Source organism: Chelonoidis abingdonii, chromosome 15 (genome assembly GCF_003597395.2).
Source record: "Chelonoidis abingdonii isolate Lonesome George chromosome 15, CheloAbing_2.0, whole genome shotgun sequence".
Taxonomy (NCBI): domain Eukaryota; kingdom Metazoa; phylum Chordata; order Testudines; family Testudinidae; genus Chelonoidis; species Chelonoidis abingdonii.
This window is the reverse complement of record NC_133783.1, coordinates 46,641,698-46,663,449: the sequence shown is the minus strand read 5'-3', so window position 1 is coordinate 46,663,449 and position 21,752 is coordinate 46,641,698. Positions and strand designations below refer to the sequence as shown.

At 40.9% G+C, this 21,752-nt stretch overlaps 1 protein-coding gene across 1 annotated transcript in view; it reads left to right on the top strand.

Annotated features, from left to right (window-relative positions):
* Positions 1–21,348, top strand: part of ACADSB (acyl-CoA dehydrogenase short/branched chain) — a 34,543-nt gene extending 13,195 nt beyond the window's left edge. Inside the window, exons 6-11 of the mRNA XM_032796494.2 lie at positions 3,493–3,618; positions 4,034–4,126; positions 14,180–14,269; positions 16,038–16,175; positions 17,162–17,261; positions 17,997–21,348. Of these exons, the coding sequence (XP_032652385.1) occupies positions 3,493–3,618; positions 4,034–4,126; positions 14,180–14,269; positions 16,038–16,175; positions 17,162–17,261; positions 17,997–18,067 (618 nt within the window). The 3' untranslated portion in view covers positions 18,068–21,348. The remainder of the gene's footprint in view (positions 1–3,492; positions 3,619–4,033; positions 4,127–14,179; positions 14,270–16,037; positions 16,176–17,161; positions 17,262–17,996) is intronic.
* Positions 21,349–21,752: the final 404 nt, after the last annotated feature.

Genomic DNA, 21,752 nt, shown 5'->3' with positions numbered 1-21,752 from the left:
ATTTAGGACACTCTATTAATGATACCACCACCATGACTTCCACGTCAAACGATAACGTGGACACCACCTGGGAAGAGGGAAAAAAGGGTGACCTAGAGAAACATGATGCAGAGCAATAAAGAAGCTAAATCCATGAACATGACTCAGAAGCCTGAACAGAGCAGCACAAGATCTAAATAAATGGTGGAAACTGGGTGGATGCTCTATGTACCTGAGGATGTGTGTGGGATAAAGAAAGAAATGAAATCTAAATCTTTTCCCTCTGGTCTCCTTGTCTAAGTCCGAGTCTTCCCTCCACCTTCCAGTCTCTCCCATCACTCTCTCCTAGGCTCTTTACCGTCTCAGTCCCCACAATGCCTCTCTGCTCCAGTCTTCCCAGGCTCTTAGTGCAGTCTCAGTCTGTTTCCCACTGATCCCGGTCTCTTTGCTAAACAGTCCCATTATTTTTCACTCCCAGCCTTCCCCTTCACCTCCACTTCGAGCCTGATTTCTCATTCTACTGCATTCCAGCCAGGCTGATTTCTTCATCTCCACACTGCCTGGGCCGCAGCAGGGCAAGCACTGAGAGCACAAAAGAGATGTTTTTCCTGCTCTCCTTCTCTGTGTCCACTGTCACAGCAGCATCTGGCAGATGGGAGGAGCAAGTACAATCTGGGAATGAAGCATCCTCAGTGGGGGTGGAATCTTTAGAGAATTTAGGTGCCAAACTAACACATCTATACTGATCATGTGTGAACTGAGATCTTTCAAAAGCTTATAATTTAGGCAGATTTTCATGGGGACAAGAAAAGCTACTGCCATGCTAAATTTGAAATCCCTGCACCAGAGCCTGGAGGCTTCAGAGATTCTCAATGAAGGGGGGAAATATATTTTTCCTAATCTTGAAAATCACTGAAACATGTTTTCTGAAATTCCACTGCTTTCTCCTCCCCCCTGAGCTTAACAGCCGGCATGGAAAATTTTAGCCTGAACAGTTAAAGTTTGGCAAAGCTGTTATAAGCAATTGAAAAGAAGGTCTTCTAATGGGATGTGTCTGAAAACCTTAATTATTGGCACTACTACCATCTTCACGTATAATAAGTCTTGTGACTCACCTCGATGCTTTAGGTATAATACTAAAAAAGGCATATTAACTTTTTTTGTTTTCTAGGTAACTCTGATTATGTTGGGTTCAAGTATTTAAGGTAACTTCTGTGGTAGGAAATACATGTTTAACCAGATTTAGAAATGGCATAAAATACCAGATGTCCTAGTAAGAGCCATCAATAATAATAAATTGATAAATTATCAAATTCAATACTTCAGACTTTTTGTAGTGGATTTTATCAGTATGAAAAACATGTAAACGAAACCCAGGGATTGGAGAATGGAACAAATTAAGCAGTGTTACATAGTATGAAATAGAAAATAACTATAGAAACTGGGAAGTATCTTTCAATGATGTTGCAGGAATGCCATTTACAAATGAACACTGAAAAGACTCAAGAACCTCGTTACATATTTTTTTTCTTTTACAGTCTTGGTGAATATTAATTTTTGATCATTGTGATTAATATTAAATAAGCATTATGTGACAGTAGACAACAGCTATTTTTAATCATGTTTCTGTGAAAGAAACCTTTAAATTATTTACATTTTTAAATTAACATAAACAAGTAAACATTAAACCATTATGGAAGAATATATTTATTAACTTAGACTTCAAGTTACTATTCGACTAGATGCTCCCCACTATTTAGTCTTGGGGGAACTGTGCACCAAAAAATTAAACATTCTGTACATGATATTTTAAAATTCTGCATATTATATGTGTCAAAATAACACAATATAATCACACCACTTTCAATTATTTTGGTAATTTATTTCAAAATAACTGTCAGCAAATATATCTGTAATAATATAGACAAAAAAAATTTAGAATTTTTTTTTTGACAGATAGATTCCTTACTAGGCAAATTAATACAGAACTTTGAGTAATTAATTTAAACTATAATACAGAAACGTATTTCCTGCATCCCTCAGAAGTAGTGTAAAGTCTTGGGGGAGTTAAGGCTAATGGAGGAGCTGAGGGAGAGGGAAGGAGCTTGGGAGTGAACCTGGAGGATTGTTGGATGTGGGTGGCAGAAGTATGGAACAGTTTTTCGGGGGAGGAATGGGGAGTTGGGGAGCCTCCACCCTGCAGGCCCTGACTTACCCCTAGCCTCTCCCATTCAGTCAGGCACTTTACCCCCATGCCCTTGTAGCCCTGCACCTCTTCCCATTCAGCCCCAGCTCAATGCTGTCACCCCACTAGCTCCTGAGCCCCCGCCCTAGTCTCCCCCCCCCCCACTAGCCCTTCTAAACCCCAGTCCATGACCCCAGAGCAGGCTCCCTGTGTGCCCCACTCTGTCTGTCCTCTGCCCATGCCTCCAAACCTGGCTCCGCAGGCAGGGTGCTGTGATGAACGCAGCAGGCTGCAGGGTGTTACTGCTGGTAAGCCGCTGCTGTATGTTCTGGCATCACAGTTGTTTCTGCTGGGCAAAAGGTGGAACTGCAGGACTTCTTGGGCAGAATGTATTTTCTGCGCAGAAAAAATTTTTTTGCACTGGACATGAATTCTGCATATACGCAATGGCACAGAATTTCCCCAGGAGTAAGACTCTATTTTACAGCATCAAAGGAGAAAATTGTATGTGGAAATGGGCAAGAGAATGGTACCTAACGCCATGTACATCCCCATCTGTTATATACATAATAACTGTCTGCAGCCTCACCACATGAATGCCATACTGTTAACGCTTGTGAAGGTGCTAAACTGCCCTGGTCCCTCTGATATCAATGGAAATTGATGGTACTTCAAAGGGTTAAGCCTTTGGGGCTCTGTTGAAATTGGGTTCTGGTTTCTGGAAATGGGGTGAAGCACAGGAAACAGCCACTCTGAATAGCATGATTTCATGGGAAAGGCCACAGATTTACATAATAAGATGGTGTGATGCTTCAGAGAGCAATGCTAATTCTTCCACCTCACAGAGTAGAGTTAATGGCTTCAGTAGGAGAGCCAGTGGGAGCACAGCGCAAAAATGGGATTTGCTGTCGGGTAAAGTGAGCTCAAAGGAGCACAGAGGAGGAACTTCAGTTGCATGAGCCCTGCAGGATTGGGCCAGAATTTGCAACTGCTTTGCATTCTATATAGGTATTACAGACCCTATCCTTCCCCCTTTATTTGAAGCTTTCGTCCTCACCATATGGTTGATATGGCTAAGAGAGCCACTCAGACTGTTCTAAATGTGCTTTTCTCTGTTATTTTTTCTACAGAAAGGGATGACTTGACCTTTGTTAAATTATTGCAATTCCAAAAGATATAGCTGGGGAAAATAAAATAGATGATGGTTCTACATTTTGTATATTAATATAGTATTTAACAGGTTTACATTGTAATATAGAAATCAAATATTCAAAGCCCATTTGGTTTTATTTTGAAAGTCAGTTCTTTGTTTTTTATCCACTGCTTAGGGATACAAGGGAATAACATGCTTCATAGTAGATCGTGGCACAGAAGGCCTACATGTAGGGAAAAAGGAAGATAAACTGGGAATCAGAGCGACTTCTACGTGCCCAGTAACGTTTGAAAATGTTAAGGTACAGTAAGTGTCCTAGAGGTTTCGGCAGAAATTTAGTAACCTTGTTAAGTGTAACTTGCATACTTCTTGAGTATGATACAGGATTAGGAAAGAAGACTTGTTAAGGACTTGATTTTCACAGATGCTGAATTTTTGGGGGTAGCTGTGGCTGCCCAGCATACCTGAAAATCAGGACTTAAGGGACCTGGATTACTCACTTGGCATCTCAATGATACAAGTTTTCATTAATGGTCTGAATAATTTTGTCTGTTGTCCTTATAGTCCTGTGTGTGTTGGGAATCAGGTACCCTTTTTATATTGCTGCTTTTAGTTATGAGACATGTTAAATAAAACATGTACACTGATTCAGCTATGAGCGGTACTAGCAGTTACAGAACAGAAAAGAAGAATAATTGAGTGGTTTTATTCTTTAGGTTCCTAAGACTAATATCCTGGGACAGCTTGGAGAAGGCTATAAGTATGCAATTGGAATACTAAATGTGGGCAGAATAGGAATTGCTGCACAGGTGAGTAACATTGTTTAATATTTAATGTGATAATTCTGTAGTTTGAATTTGGATTGAAACCTTTAAGATATTATAAGAAAGAGTCTCGTAATAGAAAATTAAAAAAATACCTTATGAAGAGAATCTGTGTTGCCACTAGATGTCACTCTTCTTTTATATAAGATGAAATCATAGATTATTAAGGTTGGAAGGGACCTCAGGAGATCATCTAGTCCAACCCCCTGCTCAAAGCAGGACCAATCCTCAAATGGGCCCTCTCAAGGATTGAACTCACAACCCTGGGTTTAGCAGGCCAATGCTCAAACCACTGGTATAGGACTATACATTATACTGATTATACATAGAATTTTGCATTATTAAAAGCAATACTGTTTTCATTGTAATAGTCTATTTTGAGAACATCAAACAGTAGTTAATCTCCAATGATTAATTTATTAATTTTCAAATATATCTAAAATGTCATCTTCATCATTAGAGAGACAAAGTGGGTAAGATAATATCTTTTATAGGACCAACTTCTGTTGGTGAGAGAGACAAGCTTTCAAGCTACATAGAGATCATCTTCAGGTCTGGGAAAGGTACTCAGAGTGTGTCACAGCTAAATACAAGATCAAACAGATAATTGACCATAAGTAGTTAGCGCATCAAGTGTGAAAGATGCCTGCTGGTGGAATCTCTCAGGAAGCAGGTGGGCAAGCTACAGGAGGAGGTGGTTAGGCTGAGGAGCACCCATGCCCCTGAGGAATTCCTTGAAAGTATTCATATGGAGACATCAAGGCTGAGGAAGCAATCCAGCTACAGAGGACTGCTGTCACACCACCAGGGGAGAGGATATGGCTCTGTCACAGGGAGGATAGTGGCTGCTGGTTGCTTCTGGCAGCAGGCTGTGCTCCACCCCTGCTCCCAATCCACCCACTGCGGTGATGGAAAACCGGTATGCTGTCCTGGCAATGAGTGATGAGGAATTACCCCCAAAGAGGGAGGAGGACCAGCCATGTACCCCCAAGGCTGGGAGGATTGCAACCACCGCTCCCAGGAGGAAACATAGGGTAGTAGTGATTGGGGACCCTCTTCTGAGGCACTCATCTGTTGCCCTGACATGGTGTTCCAGGAGGTATGCTACCTGCCAGGGGCTCGTATCCGAGACGTTATGGAGGGATTGTCGAGGATCATGCAGCCCTCTGACTACTACCCCATGCTATTCATCCATGTGGGCACTAATGATACTGTGAAGTATCACCCTCAGCAGATCAGAAGTGACTACAGGGCTCTGGGAGTAAAGGTGAAGGAGTTGGGAACGCAGGTGGTGGTCTCTTCGATCCTTCTGGTCAAGGGTAGAGGCCCAGGCAGAGACAGATGCGTCCTAGTGGTGAACACCTGGCTGCGAAGATGGTGTCATCAGGAGGGCCTCAGCTTCCTTGACCACGGGATGCTGTTCCAGGAAGAAGGACTGCTCTAGATTTGATTTTTGACAAATAGGGAGGAACTGGTTGAGAATTTGAAAGTGGAAGGCAACTTGGGTGAAAGTGATCATGAAATGATGGAGTTCATGATTCTAAGGAATGGTAGGAGGGAGAACAGCAAAATAAAAACAATAGATTTCAAGAGGCAGACTTTAGCTAACTCAAGGAGTTGGTAGATAAGATCCCATGGGAAGCAAGTCTAAGAGGAAAAACAATTGAAGACAATTGGCAGTTTTTCAAAGAGACATTATTAAGGGGCACAAGAGCAAACTATCCCACTGCATAGGAAAGATAGGAAGTATGGCAAGAGACCACCCTGGCTTAAAAAGTCCTACAAAAAGTGGAAATTAGGCCAAATTGCAAAGGATGAATATAAACAAATAAGTATTTAGGGACACAATTAGAAAGGCCAAGGCACAAAAAGAGATCAAAATAGCTAGAGACATAAAGGGTAACAAGAGAATATTCTACAAATACATTAGAAGCAAGAGGAAGACCAAGAACAGAGTCAGCCCGTTACTCAACGAGGGGCGGCGGGGGGAGAGAAAATAATAACAGAAAATGTGGTAATGGCAGAGGTGTTTCATGACTTCTTTGTTTTGGTTTTCACCAAGAAGGTTGGTGGTGATTGGACATCTAACATAGTGAATGTCAGTGAAAATGAGGTAGGATCAGAGGCTAAAAAAGGAAAGAACAAGTTACTTAGACAAATTAGATGTCTTCAAGTCACCAGGGCATGATGAAGTGCATCCTGGAATACGCAAGGAGCTGATTGAGGAGATATCTGAGCCATTAGCAATTTTCTTTGAAAAGTCATGGAAGACGAGAGAGATTCCAGAAGACTGGAAAATGGCACTATATTTTCCCAGCTATAAAAAGGTAAATAAGGACAACCTGGGGAATTACAGACCAGTCACCTTAACTTCTGTACCGGGAAAGATAATGGAGCAAATAATTAAGCACTCAATTTGCAAACATGTAGAAGACAATAAGGTGATAAGGAACAGCATGGATTTGTCAAGAACAAATCCTGTCAAACCAACCTGATAGCTTTCTTTGACAGGATACCAAGCAGTTTTCAAGTACATAAAAGGTTGTTACAAGGAGGAGGGAAGAGAATTGTTCTTCTTAACCTCTGAGGATAGGACATTTCAGCAAGGGAGCTTTAGGTTGGACGTTAGGAAAAACTTCCTAAGGGTCAGGTGGTTAAGCACTGGAATAAATTGCCTAGGGAGGTTGTGGAATCTCCATCACTGGAGATTTTTAAGAGCAGATTAGACAAACATCTGTGAGGAATGGTCTAGATAATACTTGGTGCTGCCATGAGATGACCTCTCGAGGTTCCTTCCAGTCCTATGATTCTATATTCTGAGGTACCATTTCATCCTGAAAGAAGTCTTTCCTGAACCCCTTCTTCCAACCTTCAAAACAACACCACCCCCACCCCACCTCCCGACAACCTCTTCACATGTATCATCAGAGACAAGCTCCCTACAGATCAGGACACACCAAATCAAAGCAGCGCCAGACCCTGCCAGAACAACAGATGCAAAACCTGCAGACATATCTCCACTGCTATAATGATTAACGTACCTTTCTAGATCCATTGGTCCTATACATGCCTATCCCAATATGCGGTGTACGTCATTCAGTGCACTCAATGACCCAATATCAACTTTGAAACCAGACAATCACTATGCTCTCGAATGAACTCACACAAGAAAATAAGAAGCAAAAACACCATATCATCTGTGGGCAAAAACTTTTCACAAAACAATCACTCTATATCTGGCTGTTCAGTCCTTATCCTTAAAGGAAACCTGCACAACACATTCAAAAGACAAGCCTAAGAACTTAAATTAATAACTTTGCTAGACGCTAAAAATTGCAGTCTTAATGAAGACACTGGATTTATCGCTTATTACAACAATCTGTAACCCGCTAGCCCCTCCTTTTTGTCCTATGACTACAAGGGCATTAATTGGCCACGTTACCTTGAATGGCCTATTAGAATATGTGCTAACTATTTAACTATCTGTTCCATATTGTCTTTAGCTATGACATTGAGTACCATTCCCAGACCAGAAGAGTTCTGTGTAGCTCAAAAACTTGTCTCTCTGGGCATGTGTACACTACAGAATTATGTTGATCTAAGTTATATCGGCATACAGCTGCCGCAGTAATTAAATCGCTTTGGTGTGTCCGCACTGTGCGCCTTGTGTCGACAGTGCACGTTCTCACCAGGAAAGCTCGTGTCAGTGGGTACATCATGGAACAGCTTCTGAAAGCCAATCGCAGTCACTGTAAGCAATGCAGCATCTACACTGACACTGTGTTGAGCTAACTACATTAACATTAACTCTCTGCCTCTCATGGAAGTGGAGTTATTAAGCTGGCATAGCAGGGCAGTTACAATGGTGGGAGCAAACTTTTAGTGTGAACACTTGCATAGTTAGATTGACATCAGCTGCCTGGCGTTGACGTAACTCTCTCTCACCAACAGAAGTTGGTCAATAAAATATATTGCCTCACCCACCTTGTCTCTCTAATATCCTGGGACCGACATGGCTACAACAACAGTGCATATCTACCATCATGTGAGTTAATTTTTCAAAAAACAAATTCAGCTATTTGACAAATACTGCATATGATATTAATAGTGTAAGAATAAAGAGTAATATTTAGCGCTTACGGTATTGATTGCATACTTAGCAAATGACATTTGATATTAGCTTTTTATCTTAATCGTGAAAAAGTCCCAGAAAAAAATTGGTATGTTCTAATGGAAGTCTGCTAAGTTTGTGGCGATGTACTTAAAAAATGTACGTTAGGGCACTTAGACCAAAATGTCAATAGAATTTCTGGATTATTTAAAGTATGTGTCGTTTTGTTATGAGCCTGGTTCAGATCCTGAAATTCTAACTGATTTAATTGGGAACAGAGTCCAGCCCTACAAAAGTTGATTTGTTTTTGTGGCTGTTTTTTATCATTCAACCTATGTTTTTAAAGGGAAATCTAACTAATGCAAAAACATATTATTTTTGTTATGCAAGTAGAGGTGATACATCTGTCGCTATCATTTTGGAGGCTGTCATTCTTCCTTATTCCTTTTCCAACTGCTAGCAGACAGACCAGGAGTAATAGGTCATGCCTAAATGGATGCTTTCCACATGGTAATGTAGCATGATACTAAATAGGGTTGGCTTTTCCATCATTTTTAAAGATTATCTGTGATAAAATTTTATCAGGTATGTCCTTAAAAAAAAATCTAGAGCACTGGCTCCTATTGTTCTTATAGATATAAATAACATAGGCTCTTCTGGCAGTAAAGTATACTGTCAAGGTCTTAATCTAATTACTGCAAGTTACTGTTGTAACCTAATTAAAAGTTAAGATAGGTATTTGTTATATCTTAGCTAATACTTTGTTTTTGGCACCTTCAAATGAAGAGAAATATGCCTGAATAAAGAACAGCAATTCTAAAACGCCAGTAGAATTGAGTTTAGTTTTGCAGCAGTAATCGTTTAGAAGGTAATGAATGTCTTATAAACCTGATTGTTGCTATAAAAACAGTTTCAAATAATTTTAATGTAAAATAGTTATGTGATGTTACATGTGCTAATTTGTTTGTCTTCAGATATACAACAGTGCAGTGGAATCTAGTAGCATATACTGAAGCTAATTAAGAATATACAACAACTATATTTTCTTCTACCCTTTCTCTATTTTTATTTTATTTTGTACTGTGTTCCTCCAGAATTTTAAGAGTGAGTAGAACAGGGGTTGGCAACCTATGGCACGCGTGCCAAAGATGGCATGCGAGCCAATTTTTAATGGCATGCTGGAGCCTACTGGGACTCCAGCATGCCACTAAAAATCCTGCCCAGCCCGGTGCGCTCTCCTCTGCCCTCCACTTCCCCAGCGGGGGCAGGGAGCAGAAGCATAGTCGTGCGCACGGGGTGGGCAAATGGCCCCACTCTCCCGGCATGGCAAGCCGTGGGGTCCATGCTCCCGGGCTGGAACGCGGGGCCAAGTGCAGCAAGCTGCTGGCCCTTCCTCCACCTTATCCCCTACCCTGGACCCCTGCCGCCACGCGCAGCGCTCTGGGGGTTGGGGCTGCGCGCTCCCGCGGGGAGGCAGACATGCTCCCCGCTCAACCGGAGGGGTGGGGCTGTGTGCTTCCATGGAGCAGCGTATCTAGCACTGTGTGGAGCCTCATGGTAAGGGGCCTAGGGCTGGGAAGGGGTTGGATAAGGGTTGGAGGCAGTTAGGGGACAGGGAGCAGGGTGGGTTGGATGGGGGAGTGGGATCCTGGGGTGGTGGTTAGGGCATGGGAGTCCCGGGGTTTGTGAGGGGGCAGGGGGTGAATAGGGGTCAGGGCAGTCAGGGGACCGGGAGCAAGGAGGGTCCTGGGGGGGAAGTTAGGGTGGGGGGGTCTCTCGAGGGGGTGGTCAGGGGACAAGGAGCTGGGGGGGTTGGATGAGTTGAGAGTTCGGGGCTCCTGTCAAGAGGCAGAGTGTGGAAAGGGGTGGGCAGGCAGGGAGTAGGGGGGATTGGATGGGTCAGGAGTTCTGGGGATCCTGTCAGAGACAGAGAGTGGTTGATAGGCATGGGAGTCCCAGGGGTCTGGCTGGGGATGGGGTGTGGATGAGGGTTGGGCAGTCTGGGACAGGTAGGAGGTAGAGTCCAGTCTGGGGACAAGGAACAGGTAGGCTTAGATAGGGGGTGGGGTCCCAGGAGGGGTAGTCAGGAGACAAGGAGCAGCGGGTTGAGAGTTTTTAGGGGACAGTCACCCAGCACTCTCCCCTGAGCCCCGACCTCCCCCCCACACATACACCACGCCCTCTGCCCTGAGCCCTGTACCTCCCCATACATACCCAGCCCTCTACTTGACTCCTTCATTTCCCCCCCCACCCGCAACCCCAGCCCTGACTCTGGCACCCCCACCCATACAGCACCCTCTGCCCTGACACTACACCCCCTCACATACCCAGCCCAGCCCTGACTCCAGCCCTCTGCCCCAGCCTCTGGATCCTGGCGCCAGCCCCGCACAGCCTATTGCTGGTCTGGGGTTCTGGCTGACGGACCTTGCCAGCTGGGTCCCGGCCGGCAGGCCCGCTCAGCCCGCTGCCAGCCTAGGTGAACAGAACCCAGACCAGCAGCGGGCTGAGCGGGCCGGCAGCGTAAGATCAACATTTTATTTCATTTTAAATGAAGCTTCTTAACATTTTGAAAACCCTGTGATTTACAATACAACACTAGTTTAGTTATATAATATATAGACTTATAGAGAGAGACCTTCTAAAAAACATTAAAATGTATTACCAGCACGTGAAACCTTAAATTAGAGTGAATAAATGAAGACTCGGCACACTGCTTCTGAAAGGCTGCAGACCCCTGGAGTAGAGGATAAATGGTTGTTTGAGTTCCAGTAGCTCTGGAGGAAGCATCTATGGAATCTGGAATAACATAACCCTTGTAATCTGTCCTATATAGCTCTGGCCTATGTATATAGTCTTTCCCCGCCCCCTTGTATTCATATTCTAAAAATACTCTTCCCCCCACCCATTTTATTACTGGAAAGGCACTTGGCTTTCAGTCAAGGACCTGTCTTCCTAAGGATCTGTATAATAACACACTTTTGGGCACCATATAAAAGTAAAGTAACATAGTTAAACTGATCAAATAGTTGGCTACCAAATTCTGGTAGCCCACCTTTATACTCTAGTAGCCCAGATAATTCTCTGTGGAAAAGGTAGTGTTTTTGTTTGGTTGTCTTTTTTGTGTGGGGGTTGTATTTTTGTGAGATTCCAGTTTCAGGATCATCACTGTTAATTCTGCTTTCTTACCATCTATTCATGTCTCTTGTCTGTCTCCTTTTCAGTCTCTATTTTTTGTTGTATGTGCCTCTTGTTTGCAGGGCTTTGGAGCTGTGCTCCAGTTCCTCTCCAGCTCCAGGCAAAAACCTGCAGCTCCATTGCTCCGAAACTGCTCCTCACTCCAGCTCTGGGCTCCACTCCAAAGCCCTGCTTGTTTGTTTCATTTTTTGTCTTTTTCTTTGCTCTTATTAGGAGCAGCAGAAAGGAGACTTCTATATTTGTAGCTGGATACAGAATTAAACCAGCTAAGATTCTAATTGGTTTAATTGTGCATCTGACTCTTATTAGTAAATTAATAACTTCGCTAGACATTAAAAATCATGACCTTAATAAAGACACTGAATTTATGGCTTACTTCAACAATCTATAACTCACTAACTCCCCTTTTTGTCCTGTGACTACAGAGATGTTAACAGGCCACTTCACCTTGAATGTCCCCTTAGAATATGTGCTAACTACTTATGCTAAACTAACTGTTCGACCTTTTATTTAACTGTGATGCTCTGAGTACCTTTCCCATACCAGAAGCAGAGCTCTGTGTAGCTCAAAAGCTTGTTTCTCCCACCAACAGAAGTTGGTCCGGTGAAAGATATTATTTCACCCATGTTATCTCACTGTTGTTAATGGATAATGGATATTGGATATTCCCTCTTTTGTAAGAAGAGCTATGAGGACTTGTGGGATCTTTTATTCATGATCTTCTTTGCAATAAAATATTCTTCATGAGTATTAATCTTCTATCCAGACCTGAAATTCTTTGCTTGATCCTCCGTGCTCAGACCAGTCTGTCAGAAGCTGGGACAGGCATAAATGCTGTTTTAAAAAGTGTGTGTTTTTATAGGAGATTTCAGTTTCCCCCTCAAATAGTAAATGGGGATCATGATATGTGGTAGCTGTGTGGTATGCTCAGACACAGCTGGCCTTAGATATATATATCACCTTCGCCAATTACAATATTCTGTTTTTGATGCTTGTTTAACTCCTGTTAGCATTAGTAGAAGGCAATGGAATCACAGAAATGTAGGGCTGGAAGGAACCTAAAGAGGTCCATTCCCTCCATGCTGAGGCATGACAGAAGTATACCTAGACCATCCTTGATAGGTGTTTGTCTAACCAGTTCTTAAAAATCTCCAATGACTGGTTCCACAACCTCTCTTGGTAACCTATTCCAGTACTTAACTATCTTTTTTCCTAATGTCTAACATATATCCCTTGCTACAGATTAAGCTTTCAGTGGACATGGAGAATAACTGATCACCGTCATGTTTATAAAAGCCGTTGACATATTCGAAGACTTCTCAGGTTCCCCCTCAGTTGTTTTTTTTTTTTTTTTTTCCCCCTCAAGACTAATGGCCATTTTTTAACCTTTGCTCATAGATCAGGTTTTCTAAATCTTTTATAATTTTTATTTCTCTCCTTTGGACTTTATCCCTATCCTTCTTGAAATGTGGTGCCCAAACTGGATACAATAATCCAGCTGAAGCCTCACCAGTGCCAAGTAGAGCAGAAAAATTACCTTCCACATCTTATGTATATCACACCTGTCAGTACACCCCATAAAAATAGCTTCTTTTTTTTTTTTTTTTTGCCTTTTTTTGCAACTTCATCGCATTCTTGACTCATATTCAATTTGTGGTCCAAGCTGGTGTTAAAGAAAAACTTGTACCTGTATCCTATGACATTCAGTTTTGAGTCATTAGGTAGGAGTAAGTATTTAAATGGGTTCATCTAACATGTTAGATATTTGAGACAGCATGTTCAGGGAATCAAAGGCTCAGGGGATTTGTACTGCAATACTTCCAATTTCTAGGTCACTAATTTTCATCCAGCCTAGCTAGATTGTTGATGATTCAAAGTTTTGCTGTCTGATGGCTCTTGGGCAGCCTATGTGAAGTTAATTGTTACTATTACTCCAGTTGCTAGTAACCCGCATCCACATCACAATTGGCTGCCCTTTTGGTAGCTTCAGTAGAGCTGCTAAAGGTTGAATAGGCATCAGGTCTCCTAAAACTGTCCTCTAAAGGTGGTCTCTCCAGAACATTGTAAGGAAGCTTGTGCTACTGCCACCTCCTCTGTACCAGTTCTCTAGATGAAGTACTCTAATTTTTTTATGCTGTCAGTCTGGCACCTTCCTAACAGCAAAATAATTTGATTGGAATTGAGTTTCTGTAGGTAGTATATATATTTATATTTATTCACTGTTTGGTATACAGTGATTTTCCTGTCTAAAGCAATTAGGGCTTTTCACAGAATCATATACTGAGATTAGAAAAGATTACTTGGGCCATCCTTTGACTTCTCTGAATTTCACAGAAAAAGCTTACTACATTATTTTCGCTAATGTCTTGCCTTGATTTACAGGGCTTCATTGTACTTCCAGATGTTTATGGAATAGGTTTATTCTTCATGCAAACTCTTTATCATGACTCACCTGAATTCTAACAGTAGTAAAACCTCGATTAAGGTTATGGTTAGAATTGTTTTATTATATTTTGTATTTACGTCATCTTTGGTTTAATTATTCCTGATACTACACACAGCATATTTCTTTTTCCAGAGAAAAACTAAGCTCATCTTCTTGAATGCCGAAAAATTAAAAAGGCACACCATCTGCCCAGAAAAAGAATTACTGTAATTATTACCTCCGTTGGGTACATTAAATGTACAAATTGTTTACTCAGTGTAATCTTTGTTTCTCTGTTCATTCACAGATGTTGGGATTGGCACAGGGATGTTTTGACCACACTATTCCATATGTAAAGGAGAGAGTCCAGTTCGGGAAAAACATATTTGATTTTCAGGTATTCATCAGTGTATATATTAAAAGCTGTCTACTTAAGAGTAGTAATCATAATAGAAAATGTCAAGAATGAGTCATTTGATTGAATAACTATAGTGCCCTTGTGTTATTTAATGTCTCCCCTACTCAGTGTCTGTGAATGGCAAATTGAAAAGAGATTCAGATAAGCCTTAATTTGGCATACACGATCTGCAGATCTAATGGTGTATCTGTTTGTGCATCTATTTTATATGTTAGTTAAAACCTGACAGGATACTGGACTAAATGGACCCAGTGTGGTCATTCTTATGTTCTTAAGTGTCTAGTGCAAGTACTCATTCAGCAGAGGCATGATTCACTGCTATTCCAGAATTGGAAGTACATTAGAAGAAGTCATCCCCTTAAGGTGGAGAATGGAACTAGAGTCACTATTACCGAATGTCAAGTATCAGACGGGTAGCCATGTTAGTCTGGATCTGTAAAAGCAGCAGAGAGTCCTGTGGCACCTTATAGACTAACAGACGTTTTGGAGCATGAGCTTTCGTGGGTGAATACCTACTTCGTTGGATGCATGAATGGTTCAGCCGTATTCACCTCTTGGACTAGATCCTTTGCTCTACTTAGAACTAAATCAAGACTAGCTTCTCCAACAAGTAGTCATTAATGGTGCCTAGAAATTTTATCTTTGCATCCTGTCCTAAGGCAATATGTACCCAATCAATAGGGCAGTAGTTGAAATCTCCCATTGTTATTGGGTTTTCTATTTTTGTAGTCTGTGTAATCTCCCTGAGCATTTCACAATCACCGTCATTAGCTGGATCAGGTGGTCTGTAGTATATTCCTACTGCTATACTCTTTATTATTCAAGCATGGAATTTCTATCTATAGAGATTCTATAGTACGGTTTGCTTATATTTGACTTTATTCTTTCTTGTATATATAGTGCCACTCTCCCACCAGCACGACCTGCTCTTCTTCCTCTTCAGTTTGTATCCTGATATTACTGTGTCCCATTGATTATCATTGGTCCACCAAGTTTCTGTGATGCTTATTGTATCAATATCCTTATTTAATACTAGGCACTCGAGTTCACTTCAACTTAATATTTAGACTTTAGCTTACCAAGTTGTAAAAAATTTTACAACCTAATGTGCCCATTGGGTCCCTGTGTTGCTGTGAGGGAGGTTGGCTGGGGGGGAAGGGGAGGGAGCGGAGGGGAGGGAGCGAATGCTCAGATCAATCAGGCAGTGAGAGAAGTATTGATTTCCAGCCCCAAAAAGTCTGTTAGTGTGATGCCCACAGCAAGACCCCAAAATCCAGTTCTTCTCCAATTGTGAGGGAAGGGAAGTTTTGATCAGGATGCAGAATGGGGTCTGGGCAGGGAAAAAAGCTTATCAGTCCACTCTTGAGTACCCAGGAGCCAATAGCCTTATAGTGCAACCTTCTATCCAGCCAATCAGCCAAGGAGCTCTCCTCCTCAGCCACATGAAGCTGAGCATCCAGGAGGAAGGGGAAAAGAAAGCAGGTGCAATTTTTCAAGGGGCCCAGATTTTTCTTTCTCCTGCTGGCCCAGATAAAGTCTCACCACTTCTGAAAATGCCAAAAAGAGGTGGGAGGGGACGACATTTTACTAATCCATGTGTAATCATATTTTATTTCAGAATGTAGGTTTAAATCTTTGAAAAGCAATACACATTTTGCTGCATATTGAAGTTAGGCAGCTGGATAATACTTTTAAGAATATTAGATGTGTTGTAAACTCTGTCTAATGTCAGGCCTGCTTATTACAGGGAATGCAACATCAGATAGCTCAAGTGGCCACCCAGCTGGAAGCTGCAAGGTTGCTGACCTATAATGCAGCCCGACTCGTAGAAGCAGGAAGGCCATTCAGAAAAGAGGCAAGCATGGCCAAGTATTATGCTGCAGAGGTAACCAAAATGTGCTTTATTTGGTATGCTTAGTTCACTTGCTGTTAGTTTTAAAGCCATATTTTTGCTAAATATGCTTTTCAATAACTTGGGTTTTGTTGTAAATTGAGCATAGTTTTCTCTTGTTTCCAACATGCAGTTTTCAGATGGGATGAAAGTAGGACAACTCAGGGATAAACAGTATAACCCCCTTAAATAAAATACAAAAAAAATCTCAAACGGCAGAATTAAAGAATGGAAGTGTAGTATTATTTATGCACTCAATAAAATTTCAAATACTAGCAATCACCCACAAGGAGATGCTCAGGATTTACTGCTGTGGTAAGGTAGGGGGGAATTAATCTCTGGTCAAGAATGCCTCTCCCAGTCATAATGATAGTCCAGCATATAAGATCCAAAAATGTCTATGGGCATAGAATCACCTTCCTTTTCACTTGCCAAGATAGCAATTTAGGGGTACGTCCAGACTACCCGCCGGATCGGCGGGTAGCAATCGATTTATCGGGGATCGATATATTGTGTCTCGTGTAAACGTGATATATCGATCCCTGAACGTGCTCCCGTTGACTCCGGAACTCCACCAGGCAAGCGGTGGCAGCGGAGTCAACAGGGGGAGCCGTGGCCATCGATCCTGCACCGTGAGAATGGGAGGTAAGTCGAAATAAGATACGTTGACTTCAGCTACAGCGTAGACTAGGCCAAAGTCTCTTTCTTGGTGGGGAAGGGATTATTGCAAATAACTGTTCTGACTTCTTCATGTCATCAGGTTGGTGAAGTGGGAATGAACCTTATATTGATGCACAAACAACACTCATACAAAGTTTGCACAAGATAGGTGGCTAAAATCTCCATTCTTTCCTTTTCCCTCCAATTGCTGCTTTAATTATTGCTTTGCTTTTCTGATATTAGATGGAACAAATGACATTGACTGACTTCTTGGCAAAGGTGTGTCCTGAGATGGTAATTGTGAATCTAATTTTCCTTAGGTTGCAGCACTGACAACTAGTAAATGTATTGAATGGATGGGTGGAGTTGGATTCACAAAAGATTATCCAATTGAAAAATACTACAGAGACTGCAAAATTGGTAAGCAGCAATTTTTTACGAATATCTAATATAGACTTGGGTTTGGTATTGTTTCAAGGTTGTGTTTCAATTATCTGGATACCAATTTGTCAGAGAGATTTTCCTTTCAGCAAATAAATACTGAGATATGACACTGATAAGGGTCAGAAATATCTAGGTATATGAGGCAGTCTATCATTTAATTCTGTGTTTTTAAAAAAAAAAAAAAAAGTGTGTGTGTACTGCTTTAGTGTGAATATTACTGTTGAATCCAAATTTCAGTGCAAATGAATCAAAGGTACTTAAAAATAAAATTGAAACCACAAGTGGGAGGAGAGAGATTGGGTTAAGAAGTGTCAAAGTGACTTAGGCATACAAGTCTCACTTTCAAAAGGTACTTCACCACTTACAGTTCTAAGTCCCATACTAAGTCACTTTGATAGTTTTGACAGTTTTAGACTGACTTCTGGTTTAATGGCTGATGTCAACTGTAAATACTTTAAAATTTGACTTGAAATGTGGGAATTGCTGTTCAGGGAAATTTCTTATCCCCTAAAATAAGTCAGCTATTGATAGTATATACCAACAAGAATGTCAACAGTAAAAAATTGTAATATTATGTGAATATCAGCTCTGCTTCTAGTTGTTAATATGAATTTTTGTTATATTGTCTTAGAGCTCTAATTGGATCTTTAGAACAAGGATTTAAATTGTTAATATGCTCAGTTCAGTTTTATTTCCTTTGGTTTGTTTCAGGTGCAATATATGAAGGAACTTCAAACATCCAGCTGAGTACGATTGCAAAATGCATAGGTCAAGAATACTGAAAACCACAAGGACGTTGTGACTGTTCACACTGAAATTTAGAATCAGCACGCCTCATTGGTGAAATCAAGCGTTACATATTTATTCCAAATTGTGTGTGTCTTTGTTTTTTTTGAAGGAGGGAAAAAAAAAACCTAATCATGGAATTTTATCGCTAAAACACTTCTAAAACAGTGCAATGATTTACGTGTTGGGTTGTTTCAGACTGTACAGATTGACAAAAGTAAACAAACAAACAGGAGATAAATCCTCAACCTGCTCTACTGGCACAAAAGGGCACAAAGCCACCTGAAGAGGCAACTGATTCCCCCAGGGCAGAGGTATCATTGGCTGGTGTAAAGCCAGCTATATGCCATTTGGTGTGGTGAGAATGGGTAGACTTGGAAAGTTCAGCCGTCCTTGCTACCTTTGTCTGGTGAGCGATTCCTATGGGGCCGCTACAGTGGAGGTAACTTAGAGCAGTCTTAGCCTATTCTAAATTATATCAGGCAGTCCCTGGATTGGGGATCTTGAAAGGTGGCTAATAGCTATCTTCCACCCCATATATATGTCAGATTAAGAGAAACTTGGTAGTTCTGCAAAAGGACAATGACATAAGCCAATTGTTAAGCATTATAGTTTTCTTATCACTTATAGTAGTTTCCCTGTTCAAAGCATTTTACAAACATTAATCCTCACAACCTCCCTGTGAGGGGGTATGGCTCTTAGATGGGGAAACTCAATGGAAATTAAAGGTATTCTGCAAAAGAGAAAAGTTTGTATCTTTTTTCTTTTTTATAAATTCAGGCTTTTTCAGCCTGTATAATTATTATTTTTTTTTTTTTTTGGTCTGCTGCTTTTTACATTAGACACAGATCTTGCTTGCACTAAAAGACTCATTAGCGACTGGAGAATCAGTAAAACTAAGCACAAGACCCAAGTGACTGAAAGCTTAGCAACTAAAAGGGGAGGAATGTTTAATCACTGCTTTTAATTCTTTGGGTTTTTTACCCATTTAATTCCACCAACTACAAAATATATTGAAAAAAGAATGTTTTTGTTAAAGATTCAGAACCATTGCTTCTTCCATGAAAATATTAGAGTTCATGATATACATAGTCTGAGAGTCCTAAGAGATACTTCACCAGTACTACAGAAGACTAGACTTAACATTCTTGATATTTATGATCATGCAGAAGTCTACTTGTTTTACATCATAAAGAAGCAAAAAGCAGAGTGCCATTTTTACAAAAGTTATTTGTAGGTCACTGTTGTGACTTGCCCAAGGCCACCAAGGGAATCACAGTAGGGATTAGAATTTGGGGTGTCATCATCACAAGACTTGTGCTTCAACCCTGCACCATTCCTCCCTTTATGGTGGTTGCAGCTTCAGCTTTAATGTGACTGCTTTAGTGGAGTGACTTTTCCAACAAATGCTTAAATTAGGGTGACAGTTGTCCCTTTGCTGAAAGGAATAAGAAGTTTTGAGATTCATTTGATCAGTGGCTTGGTGACTTTCAAGAGAAACAAATTTCAAGTTGTTTGCAGACATACTTCCAGCTAAACTAAAAGAAGCTGAGGGTGATTATTTTAGGGCTTATTTTAACTGCAACAGTTAGCTCAAGTTACCCCACTCCAGTTAGTCTAGCTTGAGTGAGAGTATCCACACTGTGAAACATTGAGCTATACAGATTGATTGGCTTAGCAACTGATGAGTTGTGCTAACGTGGTGAGCTGTAGCCTATAGCTGCATCCCCACTGTATTACTAGCTTGAGCATCAGCAGTGTTCGAGCTTCAGCCTACACTCCCTGATGGGCCAGCGAGTTGAAGTTTAAAGCACCACTAAATTTGAGCTAGAGATTTGTATGTTGACAGGAGTACCTGAAGCTACCAGTGTGGTGAAGGCAAGCCCCTCAGTGTCTAGATCCAAATTTTGTGAGGAAAAATAATGAATTTCTATTAAGGCTTGCTTCGGGACAGATATCAAGGGTTGTGTAAGAGGGCTACTCTTGTATGGCCTCTCTGGAAGTATGTCATATTGGTAAAGATCTGCTTACAGTGATTTGGAAAAATCAGAATATTGCGTTGTGCCTAACAGCCTCAAATCTGCCTTCTGTAATCCGTGCGGTCATCTTGAAAATACAGCTAGCCATCGGATAGTTGATTTCAGAGAATTGGTGCCAGTCTTTCCATTAACACTGAGACACAAAATATGTTTGTGTAAAGTGCTGTGTGCAGTTATACAAGTAAATACAGAGCACTTTTCAAGAGAAATACACATTTATTTAGTGTTTATCTATAAAGACCTAAACAAATTTGTGTGCAAATTAATTGTAGCTATTGAGTTTCTGGCAAGATGCCATTACAGCCTTTGCTGCTGTAAAAAATTACGTTATCACCATCCTAAACACTAGTCTCCCAAGAAACAGACTGTGTGGTGTTGGGCCAAATTATTTAATCTCCTTCACTTAGATTCCATTGCTGCACCAGTGCAGACTCTGGTGTAGCAACTGAGTGGTTGTGCCTTCTTGCCTGGGTCTTCGGGGAACTGAGTTGGCCCCCAGTCCAGGTTAGGGCAACTCCTCAGGACTTCCCCAAGTTGTGCCTCTGCATTAGCTTTGCTATTAGCACTGCAAAATAACCTGGGCATAGGATTGGCCCTCATGTCTCCTGAATGGGGGCTCTTTTGATACGTTGCAGAGTTGTCTTTGTACCTGTCAGGGAAGTCTGCTATCCTGAGGATCCAACTTACAGCTGCATTTTAGCTTTGTTATGCTGTTGTAAAATGGCTTCAGTGCTCCTATGAATTCCTCCCCTTGTGTCTTCAGTCAACCCAGCTCAACAACTGGACTGAAATCACATCTTCAGTAACAGAAATGTTGCATCGGTGCTTTCGTAGATTAAAAACAAATATAGAGGTTGTCTTTTTAAAAGTGCCTGTATTTCTTTAAATATATCACCTATATTTTGTATCTGTTGTAGAGTCTCTAACAAACTCGTTTTTAATAAGGTATCAGAATTACTAAACCTGTAATTATTTTGTTATTGAGGCTAAGTAGAAAAAATTGTCAGATTTTTGTGTACTAATTACTCATTCTTGTTAAAGTTCTGAGGCAGATATCAGGTTTAGGGTATGGTATCTACATGGAAAAATATTCAAATACTTATTTTATATGATGTGTTCTGTGCTCTTGTTTTCAATCATATTTTTCTTCAAATGTCAAGACTCTGTACTGCTTCTGCAAAATGACTTTTTGAACTTCACAAAAAGGAACAAAAATAAATTATTTGTTTCAAATGGAACCACTGTCTTAAAGGAATCTGGTGTGAAATACGAAGTAATTAATTTTTAAAAGAAACTTGCTCTTGAATATAGATGGTGTCTTTAACATGACCAAATAATTACTGAACAATTTTCAAGTATGTGTAGAGTCTGATCACCAAATAGAAAGAACTGTCATTCAGCTACCTGATTTGGATGTGTTTAAAATACCTAGATAGTACTTAATTCTGTCCGAGAGGTGCCGTAAGAGAGTATTGAAATGAAATTAAGGAAAAATTGGTTTGATATGATGAAAAATTACACCAGTAAATTCTATTAGATTGTGGAATAACCTAGTTAAAGTAGAAGCCCCATTATTTGAACAATATTAAATTTAAATGAATAAGGGGCTTGAGAATGTACTGTAGTAATCAGTTGTGTATTG